This window comes from Sebastes umbrosus, chromosome 6, assembly GCF_015220745.1.
Source record: "Sebastes umbrosus isolate fSebUmb1 chromosome 6, fSebUmb1.pri, whole genome shotgun sequence".
Taxonomy (NCBI): Eukaryota; Metazoa; Chordata; class Actinopteri; order Perciformes; family Sebastidae; genus Sebastes; species Sebastes umbrosus.
The window spans coordinates 2981081-2999468 of record NC_051274.1 but is presented as its reverse complement, the minus strand read 5'-3'; the positions used below and the strand labels follow the sequence as shown (position 1 = coordinate 2999468).

The 18388-nt window shown below is 42.0% G+C and overlaps 1 protein-coding gene and 1 long non-coding RNA gene across 3 annotated transcripts in view; one reads left to right on the top strand and one right to left on the bottom strand.

Annotated features, from left to right (window-relative positions):
- Positions 1-18388, top strand: part of ptpn11b (protein tyrosine phosphatase non-receptor type 11b) — a 60651-nt gene that overhangs the window by 21033 nt on the left and 21230 nt on the right. For both annotated transcript variants that reach the window (XM_037772568.1, XM_037772567.1), the window contains exon 3: positions 13502-13696. In XM_037772568.1, coding sequence (XP_037628496.1) covers positions 13502-13696 — 195 coding nt within the window. The remainder of the gene's footprint in view (positions 1-13501; positions 13697-18388) is intronic.
- LOC119489762 lies at positions 4273-9976 on the bottom strand. The gene is made up of 3 exons (XR_005207248.1): positions 9966-9976; positions 6473-6476; positions 4273-4414 (listed from the first exon to the last, which is right to left on the bottom strand). It is a non-coding gene; the product is annotated as an uncharacterized LOC119489762 (long non-coding RNA).

The following is an 18388-nucleotide window of genomic DNA, read 5'->3' as shown; positions in this document are numbered from 1 at the left end:
TCACTATTTATTAGTCTTACTATTCTCACCGGTTCAAAGTTCACCCCCGAGAACAAACAAAGCTCTGGTGCTGTCGTTTTGAGGGGCTGGATGGGTGATTAGAGGCAAGTGGATCTCTCTGGAAAATAATCATTGTGGCATTTATAGTTTAGGCCCTTTGCTAGTGTTCCAAATATCCACTGTGATTTGAAGTGAGTCCAACTGAGTAAGCCTGAATGCCTGGATGACCAAAAACAATTCAAGTGATGTAACATTTTGTCTGCCGGTAAATAGATGGTGTTTGAACAGAAGTTGTTTTGTGTGAGTGTTTCTAGGGACATGTTGAATAACAGACTTGTACTGTGCGATTATGACACAAAATTGGCCAGAAAAATGATGATTTGGGCAGCAGGGTGGCGCTGAGGTGAGTTGGACAAGCACAGCCGAGTGTAATACACTGTGAAACCTGTCATTCTTGCCCTAAAATGTATTTCTCTTCATCTCTTTAACTGCGAGCCCTGGTGTGTTGCAGAGAATGTGAAATTTCTGGTAAGTAGGAGGACTCGGCACTACATGCTGTGGTGATTACAGAGAGCAGGAAACCAACTGAGATAGAAGAAGAGACAGTTTGAAGAGTGGCTCTTCCTTGGCAACGGAAGCTTTTAAGAGATACATCAGTCGGGCCAAGCGCCTGGAAGAAAGCCCAAACGCATTTGTTACTGTGAGACTGTAGCTGTGGCTGGCATGGCGGCATGGGCAGGGTGAGGCTGTGTGTGTGTGTGAAAGAAATAGAGACAGAAAGAGGAAAAGGAAACAGTGAAGTTAGGCAGGCAGCTGCTAGCTTTTAAATAATCTTAAAGAGTGAGGGACCTGTTAAGGCTTTGACCTTCACTGCCTGTGGTTTGTCTGCATGTGTGTGTGCGGTGCAGAATGTCGTAAATCACACACACCACAGGAAGGTCGGTGGGGTGAGTTGTAGCCACAGTTTGTGATCTTGACAGACGCACACACACACACACACACACAGGTCAAGTAGCCAGTGTGCAGAACCTCACCACCTGCTAGAGAAAGTTGGTCACATTGAAATAAGAGGAAGGAGGAGGAAAGCCGACTTCATATTAAAGAGAGCCTATGTAAGAAATAACTCAATCGCAACACAATTTTCCTCTTTACAAATGAAAAGTTGAATTCATAAGAAATAAAATGTACTGGTGCTTGGTTCAGTACACTCAGGGGTTTGGCCGATACAGCCTGACTTGGTCTGGTATGACCAGTAGCTCATGGTGGCTAATGTCAGCAAAAGTTAGCAAGATAGATATTGGTGTTAAAATGACAGCACTGAGTCAGTTTACCAACTTTAGGACTATTCTGTGCTACTGTAGCATTTACCCATATCCTATTATTGTCACTTTTGCTGGCTGCTGTTCAGCAAAATAGGCTCGCTTAAACATTTTTCAGGTTTCAGCTCTTTTTTTTTCTTTTGTTTTTTACCCCCATTGTGATTTGTACCTTTTTTGTAATTAGTACAATTTAGATTTGGAACTGAATGTTAGATTACGAAATGACATCCATTTACAGGGAACATTTTATAGCTATTGTTGTGGTTATAATTTGCAAAAAGTATAGGAGAAAAACATCAGGTTATTTTTTTCAAAAACTGCCTTTTTATTTTATCAAAATGTTATTATTTGAACCGAAGAGATGTAGACATACCATCAGCAATACAGCGCTGAATAAAGGTAATCAAACATTACACTATATATAAAGGACTGGTCAGTAAGATTTAACAATAATATGACAGACGACAAAAAGCAGATATATTAAGTCACTCAAAGTCCCTATAATGGATGCAGATGAATATACGTGCATAAACATACATCTAGACATATATACGTATGTATGTATATACATAACATCTACACACAGCTCATTCACATCTTATGCAAAAGAAAAACATATATATATATATATATATATATATATATACATATGCATAAAAAATATGCATACTGACTTATAATACATACTAACATATTGCACATACTAGGGCTGACCCGAATAATTTGAAGCTTCGAAGCTTCGACTGTCATGGATATTGACCTCTAAATCAGTATTCGAATGCTTCTCTTTTTAAAATACATATATACTGTTAGTATGTATTAATAAAGTATAAATCCCAAAATAGCCCATGAAATAAGGAATAATCCCAAAACATTATTCATATTCAACATTAATTATTTTTAGTAATTCTCAGACAGATATCGCTCTTTGGTGTGTGCGTGTGTGTGCGTGCGTGTGTGTGCGTGGGTGCGTGCGTGCGTGCGTGCGCGCGCGCGTACAGTAGTGCGGCAGCGGCACTGTCTCGGGCACTGAAATGGGGGAGATGGAGACAGACCGACAGAAGGACATGTCAGCCTGCTGCGCCGCAAAGCTTTGAATACCTTCAAATATGACTCACGGAAGCTTCGAAACCCAAAAAATGGTATTCAGGATAGCCCGAGCACGTACATACATATCTGCTAAAGGAACAAAGTGATAACCACTCATGTAAGTGATATTGATATAAGCGGTGTTGCTTCAACCCTTATAAATTTAGCCAGTTTTATAACACCGAAAGATGTCTACAACAATCAGTAAAGAAACAGATTATAAAGCCCAAACAGGCAACAAAGAACTGAAAATATATCACAGAAACAGGACGGAGGGATATGCATGAATAAATAAAATAAACTTAAATTGAGAAATAAAGAAATAGATGTATAAAAACACAGAAGAAAAAAAGGAAGGTGGCTCTCTTAAGTCAAGAGGCCTTTTCAGATCCTCCACTGTTTGGGCCCAAAGACTTATAGTTTCTATGCCCCTCCTTTTAAACAAAACCCTGAAACCTCGAAACTTGAAAGTGACCGAGGGGCAACATGGAATAGCAGTGAATGCTTTATTATACATGCATGTCCTGCCACAATATCCTGTTTCTCAGGAAATTCAGTCAACTATTGGGGCAAAACTCACCTAAACCCGCAACTATTTGTGACTTTAGTTTGTAGAAACCGACACGTTTTACAGCTCGAGTACACCTCCATCAGTGCAAAATGAAAAGTGTAAAAACCGTGTTGTAAAAATATAGGTCATAAGATTCTGTAATATTTTGAATCAAATGTTAACATGCTTTTGTGGCTTTTTACTGGTTGTACTGTGCCAAATAAAGTCCGTAAAATGTAGAAAATATTGGAATATACAGAAGATAATTACTTAATTATCCTGTATCTACAGAAGCTATTCTTAGCTAGCACATAATGCTACCTAACTCAATCTCCATTTCACACACACACGCACGCACGCACGCACGCACGCACGCACGCACGCACACGCAGTGTCTTATCAGAGCAGAGGAGAGGCTAATTAGCCAGTCATTAGCCAGGTTTCATCTTACCAGGGCCATTATGAGCATTGATAGTCACTGTGGATGTTCAGATTATAATGGACGCTGAGGGAGTCTGTGTTCCCTCCCTCTCTCCGTCTTATCTTCCTCTCTCTGCCTCTCCTCTTCTTATCTCCCCCACCTCTCCTCTTCTCCGGATCCACGAGGTGAACAGAAGAAGGAGGGGATGGACAGAGCTGCTGCTGAAAAGCGTCTGAAGGCTGAGACGCTAATGAGAGCTTTTGGAGGGTTTTGAAAATGTAATCAATTCAGAGTTTCATAAAGCTCAAAGAGGGAGAAAAAGGAAAGTTTGACGCCAAAAAAGTTTGGCCATAATTTATATCCAAGTCCAACTCCATAAGGAGAGCAATTCTGGTCAAGTTTTCTCATTTGTCATGCTCTTTATTCACTCTAAAGACCCCGAGGAGGAATTTTAAGGGCAATCTTAAGAGAGAATTTTTCAGGGCAAGTTACTACAGAGAGCAAATGGATTTTTTCTTATAGCCTCTGTATTAAATAATGCCAGCCTGGGTTTACTTAGATATGTTTCCACTGCAGCCAGGCTATTTATATAAGTTGACACAGTCGAGTAGAAAAAAACATTTAACCATCATTATTGTGAATGTCAGACTGAATGTTAACTGTATTTAAACTTCATTTTTCTACAAGTCTTTATTTCTAACATGTTTCAACTGTTTCTTAGGGCGTTTTCATATTAGGTACGATTGATTCGTACAGTGCCCATGTACGATTGCCCCCCATCTTTACTCCCCCATCACTCAGCTTTCACATTAGTAAAGTTGTTCCATACCCGAGTACACTTGTGTCATCATCCACATGTATTTGTTTATGTTGAGATCATTGTTCTAGTGACGGAGAATCGTTAAAACTCTTCATTCAAACTTGAAAGAAACAAAGTAAAACTCTCCAAAACTGTCTTGGTTAGTCTTTCCAACAATCAACAACTCTGGTTTGGCTGAAATAAACCCCTTATTTCATAGAGTTTGATATGAAAATCTCATTCTTTGAAGGCTGACCATTAAATTAGCTAAATAAAATAACAAACCCAACCTCAATATCTACTATTTTTCATATTTTAAGGAACCTCTTGCCTGCCCTCCTGCTTCATCACCCATGGCCGTGCAGTTCAGAGGATGAGATTGGTGCATGCTCCGTGCATATACAGATTTCAGAGGAAAAATTCTGCCCTTTCAAAACTACTTGCTGACTGGTAACGTTCCTCACGTTAACCAGCAGTCTACTTCCTTGTTTTGGTATAGGTGGCTTTCACACCTGATGCGAACCGTACCCGAGTACACATGAACTGTACTCGAGACCACCTTTTCAAGTGGACTCGAGTTCGGATTGACGAAACGTGCCCGAGTACGGTACGGAGCGCCCACACTAATCAAACAAACAAGACTTTAGGATCAAGTGTACTCGGATCTTGACCCAGGTCCCTGATGTGAAAGACTCCTTGTGTTGAATGTGAATGTTGCATTCTGACATCTAACCTCCCACATGGTGACACGGGCCAGTTTAACACCCCTCAGCTAAGTGGCGTTTGATCTGCAGGTCAACGAGGACAAAGACACAACAACCATGGCTATATAACGTGCAAATGTTTATGTCAGCGTTTTTGCATGTACCATAAACAATACACAACACCTGAACGGTTGAACTACTGAATAAACATATCCATTTCAGCTGTACTTATCAACACTGCTAACTGTTACAGTAGCTAGTATTAAGCATGCTAGCCACTTTTAGCATACAAGCTACAACAAATATCTCTATTATCATATATAAATACGGAAACTCTTTCTCAGTTTATTCCCTCTTGAAATATTGACTGTAGTTGTTACTTACATAACTTGTCTTTAAAGGAACAGTGGAATTTCCCTTGAATTTCCCTCGGGATCAATAAAGTTACTATCTATCTATCTATCTAGGATCTGGCGGTATCTAGCGGTGAGGTTGAGATTGGAACCAACTGAAGCTTCTCTCGTATGCCAAGCGTGTTGGAGAGCTACGGTGGCTGACGCAAAAACGTGAATGGCCCTCTCTAGAGCCAAGAGTAACGTAGGGGATTTGGAGCAGAGCCAATGTTTAGAGCTTGTGTGTTCTATGTGACATTCAACTGTCACATAGCTTTTTTGATAATACCGTTTGAAGAATAGATAAAAGGTCAACAGTGGTATTGATATAAGTATATGAAGGCCATTCCCATTATGTCTCATAAGTTGTTGCAGCAATGTTTGGGTTGATATCATTTAATAAACAGATTTGGCGCAACATTTTTGACCACGCAAAAATTGATAAAATAGGGATGCACCGATACCGATACAAGTATCGGGTATCGGGTCCGATACTGTGCTCATCTACTCGTACTCGTACTCACAAAACGGCTCCGATACAACGGCACCAATAACACTTTATAGCAGCGCGACATTAACCTCTTCACACTGTTTTTCGGGTCCTCACGCTCGTACTCCCAGAATGTGCGGGCGAGACAGGCCGACGGTGCGGCCGACTCCCCAGCCAACCGTGTGTCGCTCATACCCTCCAGCTGGCTGTTAACGAGGGTCTTTTGGCACAGAGAAGTACTCGTATCGGTACTTGGTATTGGCGAGTACCCAAATGTAAGTACTTGTACTCGGTCTGAAAAAAGTGGTATCGGTGAATCCCTAATAAAAATTATCAAAAACCCCTCCAAATACCACATTAAGACACCAAGACCTTGAAGAAAACACCATAGAAAAAGGCCATGCTGTGATTTGGTATCAAAAACTTTTGACATTGGATGGCGAGCACTTCTGTTCTTAGAAACTGCTCAGAAACCCCCTTACTGTCAAGATACCTCGGAAAGCCATCCATCCTCTGAATGATTAAAAGATTTGCTGCTTGTCTGAATTTGCAGACACCTCTTGACTCTAATTGGCCAACCTTCATAAATGAGCTGAGGAAATAGAGGAATGATGCTTTGGATGTATGCCTGGTTTTTCAGGGCAAGCTCTTGAGACACAGAACACACTTACCTGACATAACATCTGACATTTTATATCAGATTTGAACATGCCTCCTTTAGGATTTACGGAAAAAACCCCAAAAAAAAACAGCGTAGTAGGGGAATTGAAATACAGGCAAAAACTTTCTCACCCTCAATCAAGTGGACTGGATATGGTAAAAGGGATTTCTCAGTGGTTTCATGCTGTATTGAGTGAAAGATATTGCGTGGAATAGCTTCAGGGCAATGCAAGCAATAATTTATATATTCTGGCCGTGTGTACGTGCATAAGAATGTGCAGTTCCCAATTGTCTGTGTGTGTGTGTGTAATAGTTAGTTTAGTCATACAGATCCAAAAAATGTTGATTACTAAAAGTCACTATTTTGCTGGCTTCAATGTTCTGGATAGAATGTGGCGAAGTTTTTTAGCACGTAATCCTGCACACAAATGTGATCTGTTAAGCTGCAACAGAACGACAATACTGTGTTCATATAGAGACTATGTGACATTGTGTACGTTCTGCTCAGTCAGCCCTATTAACCAGTTAGGATACTCAAGTGCGAATTTATCTTGCTTGTATCTACTGCATTTGTTTTCCATACACCATTGTATCATCAAATAATAAATACATAGCAAAAACTGACTTGAATTCCACTGCATATTCTTAGGACATCCTGTATGTATACTCTGATTTCTTCAGGTTTTTTGCTGAAAGCTAGTCTTAATTACAGTTTGATTTGTATACTTAAAGGGACTGTTTGTAAGAATCAGAAATGTCTTGTTAACAGCGACACACTGTGGCCGTTAAGTCAACTAAAGTCAGCGTCCTGTTGCTCACACTTGTGCTCGCTCTACATAGACATGAAGGAGCGTCGCTCAAAACAGTGAGGCGACACACGTCAGCTAAAACCACAATATCACTCTATATTTAATTTGCTTGGCAGTAATGTTAGCTGACCAGACGAAGGTCTCTCCATGAATCAATACTGATCCTAGTGTTGGCTTTTCCTGCCTCAGCCTCCCGACCGTGGCCGGAGGGAACAGGGGAGACACCGGAGGTTTGTTCGGAGACGATAACGTTTCTCTCTGCGGAGCCCCGTCACTTCACAAGACACGGGAAACCTCTGTTGGTCTGGAGGAGCTGCAGCAGTTATTTCTGCACAAACGTCCACTGTACATTCACTAGATATTCTCAGAGCTAAACTAACTCTTCTGCAGTGTGGAGTGTGCGCGCATGCACGTGAGAGTGGAGCGAAAGAGCGAGGAGTGTGAGTGAAGGCAAGCAGAGAGGCAGAGTACAGCAGAGACTCCGATCCTGGAGACCAAAGCTACAGTCTCCCCCGCGTCCTCTGACCGCGGCCAACACTGTTTAACAGACGGGCTTCACTAGATACAACTTTCTATTTTTTGCACTTGCATAAAAAAATTTTTTGGACACATCCTGATTTAATGTGATTACCATATGTACCCAAGCAGTATAGCTGAGATTAATCGATACCTTGTTGTTATCATTGAATCCAACTAATTGAGTTAAAAGTTATTCCAGACATTCTTTTGCAGCTAAAATACTCATACAGGATGTTGCTGGGAACATACACAATGATTTGAAAATACAGAAGTCCAGTCAGTACGGAGGAACAACCTTGTACTTCTCATAGATGTACATTACAACAATTTGATGCTACATCCTCAACTGTGAAAGGTCTGAGGATCCAAACATTGTCGATAAAGTGAGAACGAAAGTGATAGACAGTGTGAGGGATTCTTTGTTTGTTTTTCAAAGTCAGGAGTTTTTGATCCCACACACCTGTCAGTAAGGCTTTATGGTGTGCAAGAACTTTGTCATAATTGTTTTGCTTGTGTCCTCAGCCAGTAAATCTCCTACATGAATTAGATTTCTGAAAGTCTTTGATGGTTGAATTATGTGTCAGAGATGGGATTAATTGGCATCTAAATGAAGGGAAAATCTGTTTTGTTTTAATTAAATTAAACAATAAAAAGGGTTTGCAGTTTCTTAGCAGAACTGTGCTTAAATCGGACCAGAAAAACAACTTTCAAAAGACCCAAAACACGCTTTGTGATGCTGTAAAGGATTTATGAATGCATGAATTAATGCACATTGGTAGGATTTAAACAAACACTATGATAACCACAAGAGGCTCTGTATCCTAGTTTACTCTTCATAATTTGCCATGGCGCGGAGGAATACGATTGTGGCATCAAGGACTGTTTGTGTGACAGTGTGTAAGAATGATACATAAAGCAGCTGTTAACTTGTGTGTGCTGAATTAGTTATTTTTTTCTCTTCCAGTGCAGCTGTTTGTGGGTTTTAGTTTACTATCATGGCGAATTGCGATTCCTTTATTTTGATTCACTGTGATCAACCTGCGATTGGTTGATAGGAGTGCTGTACCAAATACCTTTTTTTGAGTTTCAAAGCTTCGGTGAAAAATATTCAGCAGTGTGGCCTAAAGGTTAGAGCAGCGAGCTTGAGACCAGAAGGTCGCCGGTTCAATCCCCTGGACTGGCAGGATAAATCTGGGTGGGGAAAGTGAAAAGCAGCACTCGTCCCTCCCATATTTCCACCACAGAGGCAAGGCACTTAACCCCAACCGCACCAATGGAGTTGCTTCAAAGCGTTCATATCAGCCCTAGTTGATAAGAACAGCCTTATACCTCTGTACCGGCGACAGTCGTGACTGTGAACATGAAATCTCAGGAACGCACGGAGAAAAATGTCTTTAAATTTGGCACAAACATCCACTTGGACTTAAGGATGAACTGATTTAGATTTTGGTGGACAGGGGTCAAGGTCATTGTGACCTCACAAAACATATTTTTGTCCATAACTCAAGAATTCATATGCTGATCATGATAATTTCACACAAATGTCTTAATAGGATAAAATGATGAAGTGATGATGTGATGTGAAGTGATTTTGGACAGACGTGGATGTAAACTTGACTGGTTGGCGGAGGCATACAACCGTTAGGCGGTAATTCTAGTTAAGGCTAAATAAATATTGAGATAGATTTTTTTAAGCAACATTGCTCTACTCCACCAGTTTTCTGTATTGAGCTGGAATTTATCCACTGCTATGCAAACATAGGCCATGGGTCTGGATGGGTCTGTTGTTTGTTACAGAAAATAGAGTTCTTCATTTTGGACGGTATGGAACCACTACTGAGACAAAATAACTATCCACAAATAACCTTGTGTGATAATTCATTAACTAATGTAAATGTAAATCAGATTTTATTGTCACATATTGTATTGTACACAGCACAGCACACAGTAGGGATGTCACGATACCAGAAATCTAGTAGTCGATACCAATACCAGTGAATTTCCACGATTCTCGATACCCAATTCGATACCATGGTACAAAAAAAACAACAACAATAAATCCCATGTAATTCAACACCTACTCTTTTATTAAAAACTTTTGAACATTACAAAAAACAGCGGCATGTAGCCTTTAAGTAATAAATAAAAATAATTGAGCCATTTCGTTCATTTTGGCATATCAGCGGCATGTTATCAATCGATAGTCAGATGACGGACTCTACATACTGACCATGAATGCATCTGGTCCGTCAGCTCAGAGTAGCAGGTGTCACACACGGGATGAGAGAGTTGACAGACCGAGAAATGGCAGAGGATTTGTTGTCGAAGTGAAAAGCAAACGCACCTATTTGGCAATATTTCCTGTTTAATCCCAATGCTTTAAGGGAACCATAACGTTAATGAGGTAATGGCCGCGAGGTGGATGGAGCCGTCACAGCCGGTGTGCACGGGGCAGCGGCGCCAGGTAGACCCCCGCAGCGGAGCCTCGCAGCAAAAGCTCTACCGGAGAGGCCAGACACACCGCCACCCGACGCTAAAGATCATGTACATGTTGACCGTCATCTTTCTTGTAAAATGTCTGGTGTAATCGGTAACACCGGTGTTGTCTCAAGTTTATTAACCGGTGGGGAAATTTTCCTGCAGTGTGCAGCTACTATACAGCGCCCGGGGAGCAGTTTTAGGGGTCTGATGCCTTGCTCAAGGGCACATCAGCAGTGCCCAGGAGCAGAACTGACTCCAGCTACTAGTCCACAGTCTGTACTTGGTCCATGCGGGGACTTGAACCGACGACCCTCCGGTCCAAGTCCCCTTGGACTGAGCTACTGCCGCCACCAAATAATGTAAATTAACTGTACTTGAAAATAAGCAGACAAACAATCAGTCACATTGTCTTTATTTCAGCAGATCTGTACATGCCTCCAGTCTGTCGATGTTGATAGAAAATCAAAGTAGTACTTTCTGCTGGTTTATTAACTTCCATCTTAATAAGGCACCAATCAGGCTGTCTTTGGTAAATTGGTTAGTAGGGTAACTTTACAAATAGACCTGTGGTATCTAATAATTTATGTTGTATATCACAAGAGGATTATCTCAGTTATCACTAAAAGAGCAATAGATTTTTCACAAAAGCATGGAGTGAAAGACATAAAAATCATGCAATGTAATCTGTCATGTGTTGAAATAGACAGTAGTGAGGCAGAGCCGAGCATGATGCTGTCCTCGAGTCCCCGTATTCTCTCTGTAAAGAAGACTGACACATCGTAATAAATCCCTAAATGTTATCAATGTCTGAAAGAGAGCAGAGCAGGAGAGTGAATGAAAATCTAATAGGACGTGTTTGGCTCATTCCAGAGTTAATGGTGTTAAATTCTGAGAGAAAAGGGGGCTTTGGCCCAAGAGTTGAGGAGGGGCCTTTAACAGGGCCATAGACCTGTGGCACCCTGCCAACAGCCACTAATAGAGCCATAAAGCAATTACCAGGAAGTACTGAGAGAGAGAGAGAGAGAGAGAGAGAGAGAGAGGGACAAAACGAAGGAAGGAAAGGATTTACAGTGTGTTGAGTGGGAGGATGGAAAGAAGGAAAAAAGGAATGTGAAATGCAGGAGGACAACAAGAAATGTGATGGAGGGAAATAGGATTTGTGCCATTTGATATGACCATTAGTTATAATCAGTTTGCAGAGAGAGATAGAGAGACTATTGTATCGACAAAGTAATATATCTATATCTATTGCAGATCAGATAGTACTGACTGTCTAGCTAACCCCCCCCCCCCCTGTTGTACGTCTGTGTCGTCATACTTGACATGTTTACAGGATGTTCTGTTTACCTCTGCTGAAGAGACGGTCGAAGTTACTAGAAATGGAAAACGGAAAAACAAGAACATTTAGTGATCAAGCTTGAGCCGCATCTCGTTCTGCACTTGCTTCCAGGCAAATATCTTTATAGAGTGGAACTGTGTGTGTGCGTGTGTGTGTGCGTGTGTGTGTGTGTGTGTGTGTGTGTGTCAGTGTGTTCTCGGATTTGTTTGCACCTTCAAACCAGTCAGATGTGCAAAGTGGTACCAAATGTTTTCCGGCTTATCAGGCTTTGAGCTCGGCAGCTGCGTGCAATTCTGTTGTATTGTTCTGCAAACACGATACAGCCTTGCTCCCGAATACATTAGATATGAAAACTACAGAGTATTAAGAAAAAGGGATGATCCCTTGTGAGAAGATTTGTGTTGTTTTGTTTATAGAAGTCAAAGTGAAAAACATTCAGTGTGATAAAAAATGGATCAGCGTTCAGCCTTTTCTTGCATTTTTCTTTCCTGTTGTAGCTTATTTTATCATCCCAGTGTTGGCACATTTACTTTATTATATTTAACAGTTATGTATACCTATTATACTTTATCATATACCCAAAGTGTTCAGCTTTGCAAGAAAAGCTCCACAGACAGAATACGGTGTATTAGTATGAGAAAATAACCGTGAACAGGAGACAAATGAAATAATGTCACCACAATCTGCAGATTCTTTAACCCTCTGAGACCCGACAGACTTTACTGTCTTTCGGAGGCTGTAGCAGGTTCTGTTTTAGAGCTACAGTGAAGGTCTGGCATGGCAGTTTTCAAAGGGGTCCCTTGACCTCTGACCTCAAGATATGTGAATGGTAATGGGTTCTTTGGGTACCCACGAGTCTCCCCTTTACAGACATGCCCACTTTATGATAATCACATGCAGTATTTGAATGCAGTACAAATGTGTTATTTCCGCCTATTCCATCACTGTAAAGCTGAGACTCTTGTGGATCCAATGAGCCCAATTGTACTCATGTGTGATGGTGTCAGTCCCCATAGGAGACATTTCATTTTAGTGAGACCATTTTTTTTTTTTATTTGACGTCACTGTATAAAATGACCTTGGCTGATGATGATGATGAAATCTCAAAATTTCAAAAGTTTTCAATACCAAATCACAGCATGGCTTTTTCTATGGTGTTCCTCCAGGTCTTGGTGTCTTAATGTGCTATTTTGGAGGGATTATTGATCATTTTGATCAATTCCTGAGTGATAAAAAAGTGTTATATTTAGCACTGAATGTGTGTAACAAATAGTATCAACCAAAGAAATTGCTGCAACAACTTATGGGACATAATAAAGCATGGGAATGGCCATCAAATACTTCCATCATAATGTTCTAAGCCCTTATACACTCTCACAGTTTATTTTTAATTAATTAATTAATTAATTAATTAATTAATTAATTTCTGTTTATTTTCTGATTTATGACTAAAACAACTTGACACAGTGCTGCGCTGCATCTGAAATTCATTTTCAGGTTGCCAGCTTTCAGATGATGCACACCACTTAGAAACTAAGAAAGACAAGACCGGGTCTATTATGGGTCTCAGAGGGTTAACGTGTTTTTAAGAGAATGAGGTTCAAAGTCTTAAAACTGGAGCAGATGCCTTGATAAGCTGGCCATTCTACAGTGTATATGCATTCACGCTCTGTGAGGGAGTGTGGGCGACAAAGTGTGTACGGTCCTGATTTTGTTTGTTTGAGCGTATACTGCCTGAACATGTGTGTGGGTGGCTGTTTGTGTGTGTGTGTGTGTTCAGTGTTTAAATATCTGCAGGGTGCAAGTGAACGAGAGGAAAACACGAAGAGCAAAAATGCTGAGTGCTTCTTCAGAGTGAGTCCGCCACTGTTTACACGCACGGTGACTAACTGAGTGATGAATTCCCACTGTGTTTTTTTCCCCACTCAGGCGCAACGATGAGGTGACCCACATTAAGATCCAGAACTCGGGTGACTACTACGACCTGTACGGAGGCGAGAAGTTCGCCACTCTGGCCGAGCTGGTGCAGTATTACACCGAACAACAGGATCTCCTGCGCGAGAGGAACGGCCATGTCATCGAGCTCAAATACCCGCTTAACTGCAAGGACCCCACCTCTGAGAGGTGCCGACAAACACCAACACCCACATGTGACACAAATAAGTCCGCATTTGCATACAGCTAAGCACTATGTGGATAAATGCATGCAGGTAGACACAAATGTACATCACTCTCACTCACTCATCTTCAACCGCTTATCCGGGGTCGCGGGGGCAACAGCTCCAGCAGGGGACCCCAAACTTCCCTTTCCTGGGCCACATTAACCAGCTCTGACTGGGGGATCCCCAGGCGTTCCCAGGCCAGTGTGGAGATACAATCTCTCCACCTAGTCCTGGGTCTTCCCCGTGGCCTCCTCCCAGCTGATCGTGCCTGGAACACCTCCCTAGGGAGGCGTCCAGGGGGCATCCTTACTAGATGCCCGAACCACCTCAGCTGGCTCCTTTCAACGCAAAGGAGCAGCGTCTCTACTCAGAGTCCCTCACGGATGACTGAGCTTCTCACCCTATCTCTAAGGGAGACGCCAGCCACCCTCCTGAGGAAACCCATTTCGGCCGCTTGTACCCGCGCTCTAGTTCTTGACCACCTATGACCATAGGTGAGAGTACGAACGAAGATTGACCGGTAGATCGAGAGCTTTGCCTTCCGGCTCAGCTCTCTTTGCGTCACAACAGTGCGGTAAAGCCAATGTAATACCGCCCCCCCGCCGCTCCGATTCTCCGGCCAATCTCACTTTCCATAGTCCCCTCACTCGCGGACAAGAACCTGAAGTACTTGACCTCCTTCACTTGGGGTAAGGACTCATTCCCTATTCCTGCTGAGAACCATGGCCTCAGATTTAGAGGTTCTGATCTACATCCCAGCCGCTTCAGACTCGGCTGCGGACCGATCCAGTGAGTGCTTGAGTACCACATCATCTGCAAAAAGCAGCGATGAGATCCTCAACACACCGAACTGCAAACCCTCCTCCCCCCCGACTACGCCTCGATATCCTATCCGTGAATATCACGAACAGGATTGGTGACAAAGCGCAGCCCCGGCGGAGGCCAACCCCCACCGGAAACGAGTCTGACTTACTGCCGAGAACCCCGAACACAGCTCTTGCTTTTGGCGTACAGAGATTGGAAGGCCCTGAGAAGTGACCCCCTCACCCCGTACTCCCGCAGCACCCCCCACAGTATCTCCTGGAGGACCCGGTCATACGCCTTCTCCAAGTCCACAAAACACACCTAGGCTGGATTGGCATACTCTCAGGCCCCCTCCAGAATCCTTGCTAGAGTGAAGAGCTGGTCCGTTGTTCCACGGCCAGGACGGAATCCGCATTGTTCCTCTTCGATCCGAGGTCCGACTATCGTACAAATGTACACATATAAACTTATCTAAGGTCGGCTCGATATGTTGCTCTTTTATCTAACCTCATTTAAACTGCATGGAGGTTTCACCCTGACCACAGACCGTTATTTTTATTTCTTACAGCTCCAGGGTTGTCAGGCTGTAAAGCCTCATCCTACCATGACAAGCAGCTAAACCACCTGAGAAATGTTATAAGTCTAGCGCTCAGTGTACTCACAGTCTCCTGTTATGGCCTGAATGCTGTGTTTGTGAGGCCTTTTCACCCTGCAGAGAACAAAACTCTGAATAAAATATTAAATCTTTGTAATTTCTTGAATATACTTTGGGCCATTTTTCATGGCCCTTATGATGTGTTAAAGTTTTGTGTCCTCATGATGCCTTTCCGGTATGTTGAACCTAGAGGCAGTTTTGAGGTCTGTGTAGAATTGAAATAAAGGTCTGTAAGGGGAAGCCTCCATAGACTGTATATAAAAAATGGACGTGGTTACCGTGACGTCCCCTGTTGGTTCGTGGACTGCTGTTTGAAGCCTCGAGTTCAGCATTTTTGCCGTCACCATCTTTGTTTTTGGTCGTCGCCATCTTTGTTTTTTTGCACGAGATGGCGGAGCTAAGTACAATCAAACGCTGAATAAGACATTTTTAGGCGACCAAATGGTTATAATTATCTTTCATGAGCTGTAAACACACTGTGAAAGGGTTAAAGTTGTAAGATGAAAACACAGACAACCCACAGACCGGACAACGCCTTGGCGGCAAACCTGTCGATCACAAGGTAGCCCCGCCCTAAAGCATCCCCTGCTTTATGGTCTATTTGACTCTAAATGGGACCATAATTTACTAAAAGAACATCATACTGTATTCAAGAAGACTTGAAACTAGTGATTGAGACCATAAACTCATGTTTACAATGTTTACTGAGGTCATAAATCAAGAGAGAAATAGGCTCATTTTCTCATAGACTTCTATACAATCAGACTTCTTGCAGTTTGACACAGTCACTTGATCCATTGTTGATATGAAAATATTGATTAGTGCAGCTTTATATATATATACAGTGTATGTATGTGCATGTATGTATATATGTATTACATACAGTTTGTTCAGAATCATCAATTTAACCACAGAATTTGTAAAACGTTTGTACAACATGATCATTACAATGCAATTCCACTGAGAGCCGACAGACGACACTATTGAATTATTGTCCATCACCAGCAAGTTAACCGTTTAACAGAAGGGAAATAGGAAAGAATCAGTCATTAGATCAATAACTATGTACCGATACACACATACTGTTTGTAGGGAGGATGCTTTTGTTCCGTACACATGCACTCCCACACATGAAACTCAGATGCACTTAACATCCACATGCATAAACAGTGGCATATTCCCAAATGCATCTTCAAACAAACTAAGCGGATGGTGCTGCTGTTTTTGTTTATGCTCACCAAGTATGCACACGCTAACATCCTTCCAGAGAGTATACAAAGGTTGGACGCAGCTATACACTTCATCACACCTACGCACTGTCATTGAAATGGGAGACTGAGGCAGCTGCTGTATTAATGCCAGGAATCCATGCGTACAGGAGGCATTTTAAAAAAGCTACATGATCATATTTATAGCATCATTTGCAAATCATCACTTTTCAGCTGTGTTTGGTATCATCTCATGCTGAGCAGGTTATGTACATTTTCTTTATCTACACATCTGCACGTTGCGTATATCTCGGTTTCTATTTAGGTCTAAGAACAACTTTCGATCCATGGTTATGGTTTATGTGGTTTTTCCATTCGACGTACGTCTCTTGTCGGAGCGTTCGTGCCCGCCACACAGGAAATAAAAAAAAAAAAACGCACATATGCAGGTTTTTCATCTTACATCAGCAACTGAGTGAGGCCGCAGCAATGTAACAGACACTTTCATTCTTGAGTAGGAGTCTACGCTCACAATGCACATATAGATAGACATTATGTTAAATCCCTAAAGCAACAATGTGGGACTTTTTCCCTTGAGGCAGGAAGCATATTGCTAGTCCTCCCCCTCAGTTGGTCAAGTTTCTGTCTTGTTCCTTGTCTCAATAATTTGTCTGCCTTGAAACGGCATCTAGCTTGAGGCTGAGCTTCTCGATCTCCACAGGCCAGTCGAAATAATCAACACTGATTTTGAAAAAGGTCTTACCTGCTGCATGTTTATGCATTTTATTTGTTTGTGTTCTTTGGTTTTGGCCCTAAATGTCCTAATAATTTAAAATGGCTTTAATCGATATTTTTACAAAAACAGTGTTATCGAATGACAATATCAAAACTTGACTATGAAAAAGGAGTTGCTCGTAGTGACGGATGTGCTGGATGTGTAAATAGGCAACTATTTTGTAGGGCTGTCGTGGTGAAAGAATTTCCCCTGCAGTGACAATGATTGGCTCAACAGCGCAATATCATTGCCTTTTTTTTGCAAATGACTTTTTTATCCAGATTTTAGTGCTATATAAATAAGATTTTTACTGTCAAGCTATTATAAGGAATATTGTTGCTTTTTAAATGACAAAGTTTTAAAGCAAATTAAATAGAACACAGAAGGGCAATGAGGCGCAGTATTTTCTTCAGTTGAGATGCTTTGGTTGCGTCTGGTTGCTATGATACGTAATATCCGCAGAAGTATAAAAATATCGGCACAAGTTAGAGTATTTGCTCTGGATGAAGGGAAGGCTGAGGCATGTAGGGAGAGAGAGGACGGACCTGCTGTGTATCAATTTCTCCTCCATTATTGTTGTTGTTCAGCACTTGTAGCCTACATGTAGGATGTGACGGTTGGTCTTTGTGGTATTTGTTCCACCTCTCCGCCATCGTGATTGGACGGCTGGATAAAAATTGACAGTGACGAGCGCAGCGATTTACACAAAGTTGAAAATTTTTCAACTCTCTGCAACCAGAAAAAAACACCACACGTGCAGCGCAGAATCAATGCTCAGCGCTTCGTCACGGGGAGCGTATTTACACATAGCGGATGTGGTGGATGCTTGCCATCCCCCTTGCTTGTCAATAGCGTGGTGTTGCAATATTGTGGTTACTGCAACAGCCCCATCAACAATTTGCTGTTCCAACTTAAAATGTGATGATATGTCAATGTTGTGTTCACAGCTTGTTCCTGCTGCCAAAGTGGCCAAATAAATCAGTTATCTCAGGTTTAAAGCTAATATTAAGAGAGTGGGGTATATGGATATCCAGGACATTAATATAGCATCAAACAATGATGTAGAGGAATAATGGCTACCTGAGCAGAGAATGAAGTCACTCCCCCTCTGTGTGTGTTGTAATCACAGCTTCTCCGTGCTTGGTTAACATAGCTGGCAGGCTGCGTGTGCTTTTAGTGCATGTTCGTGCATGTGAGCGTACCCCACTGGCT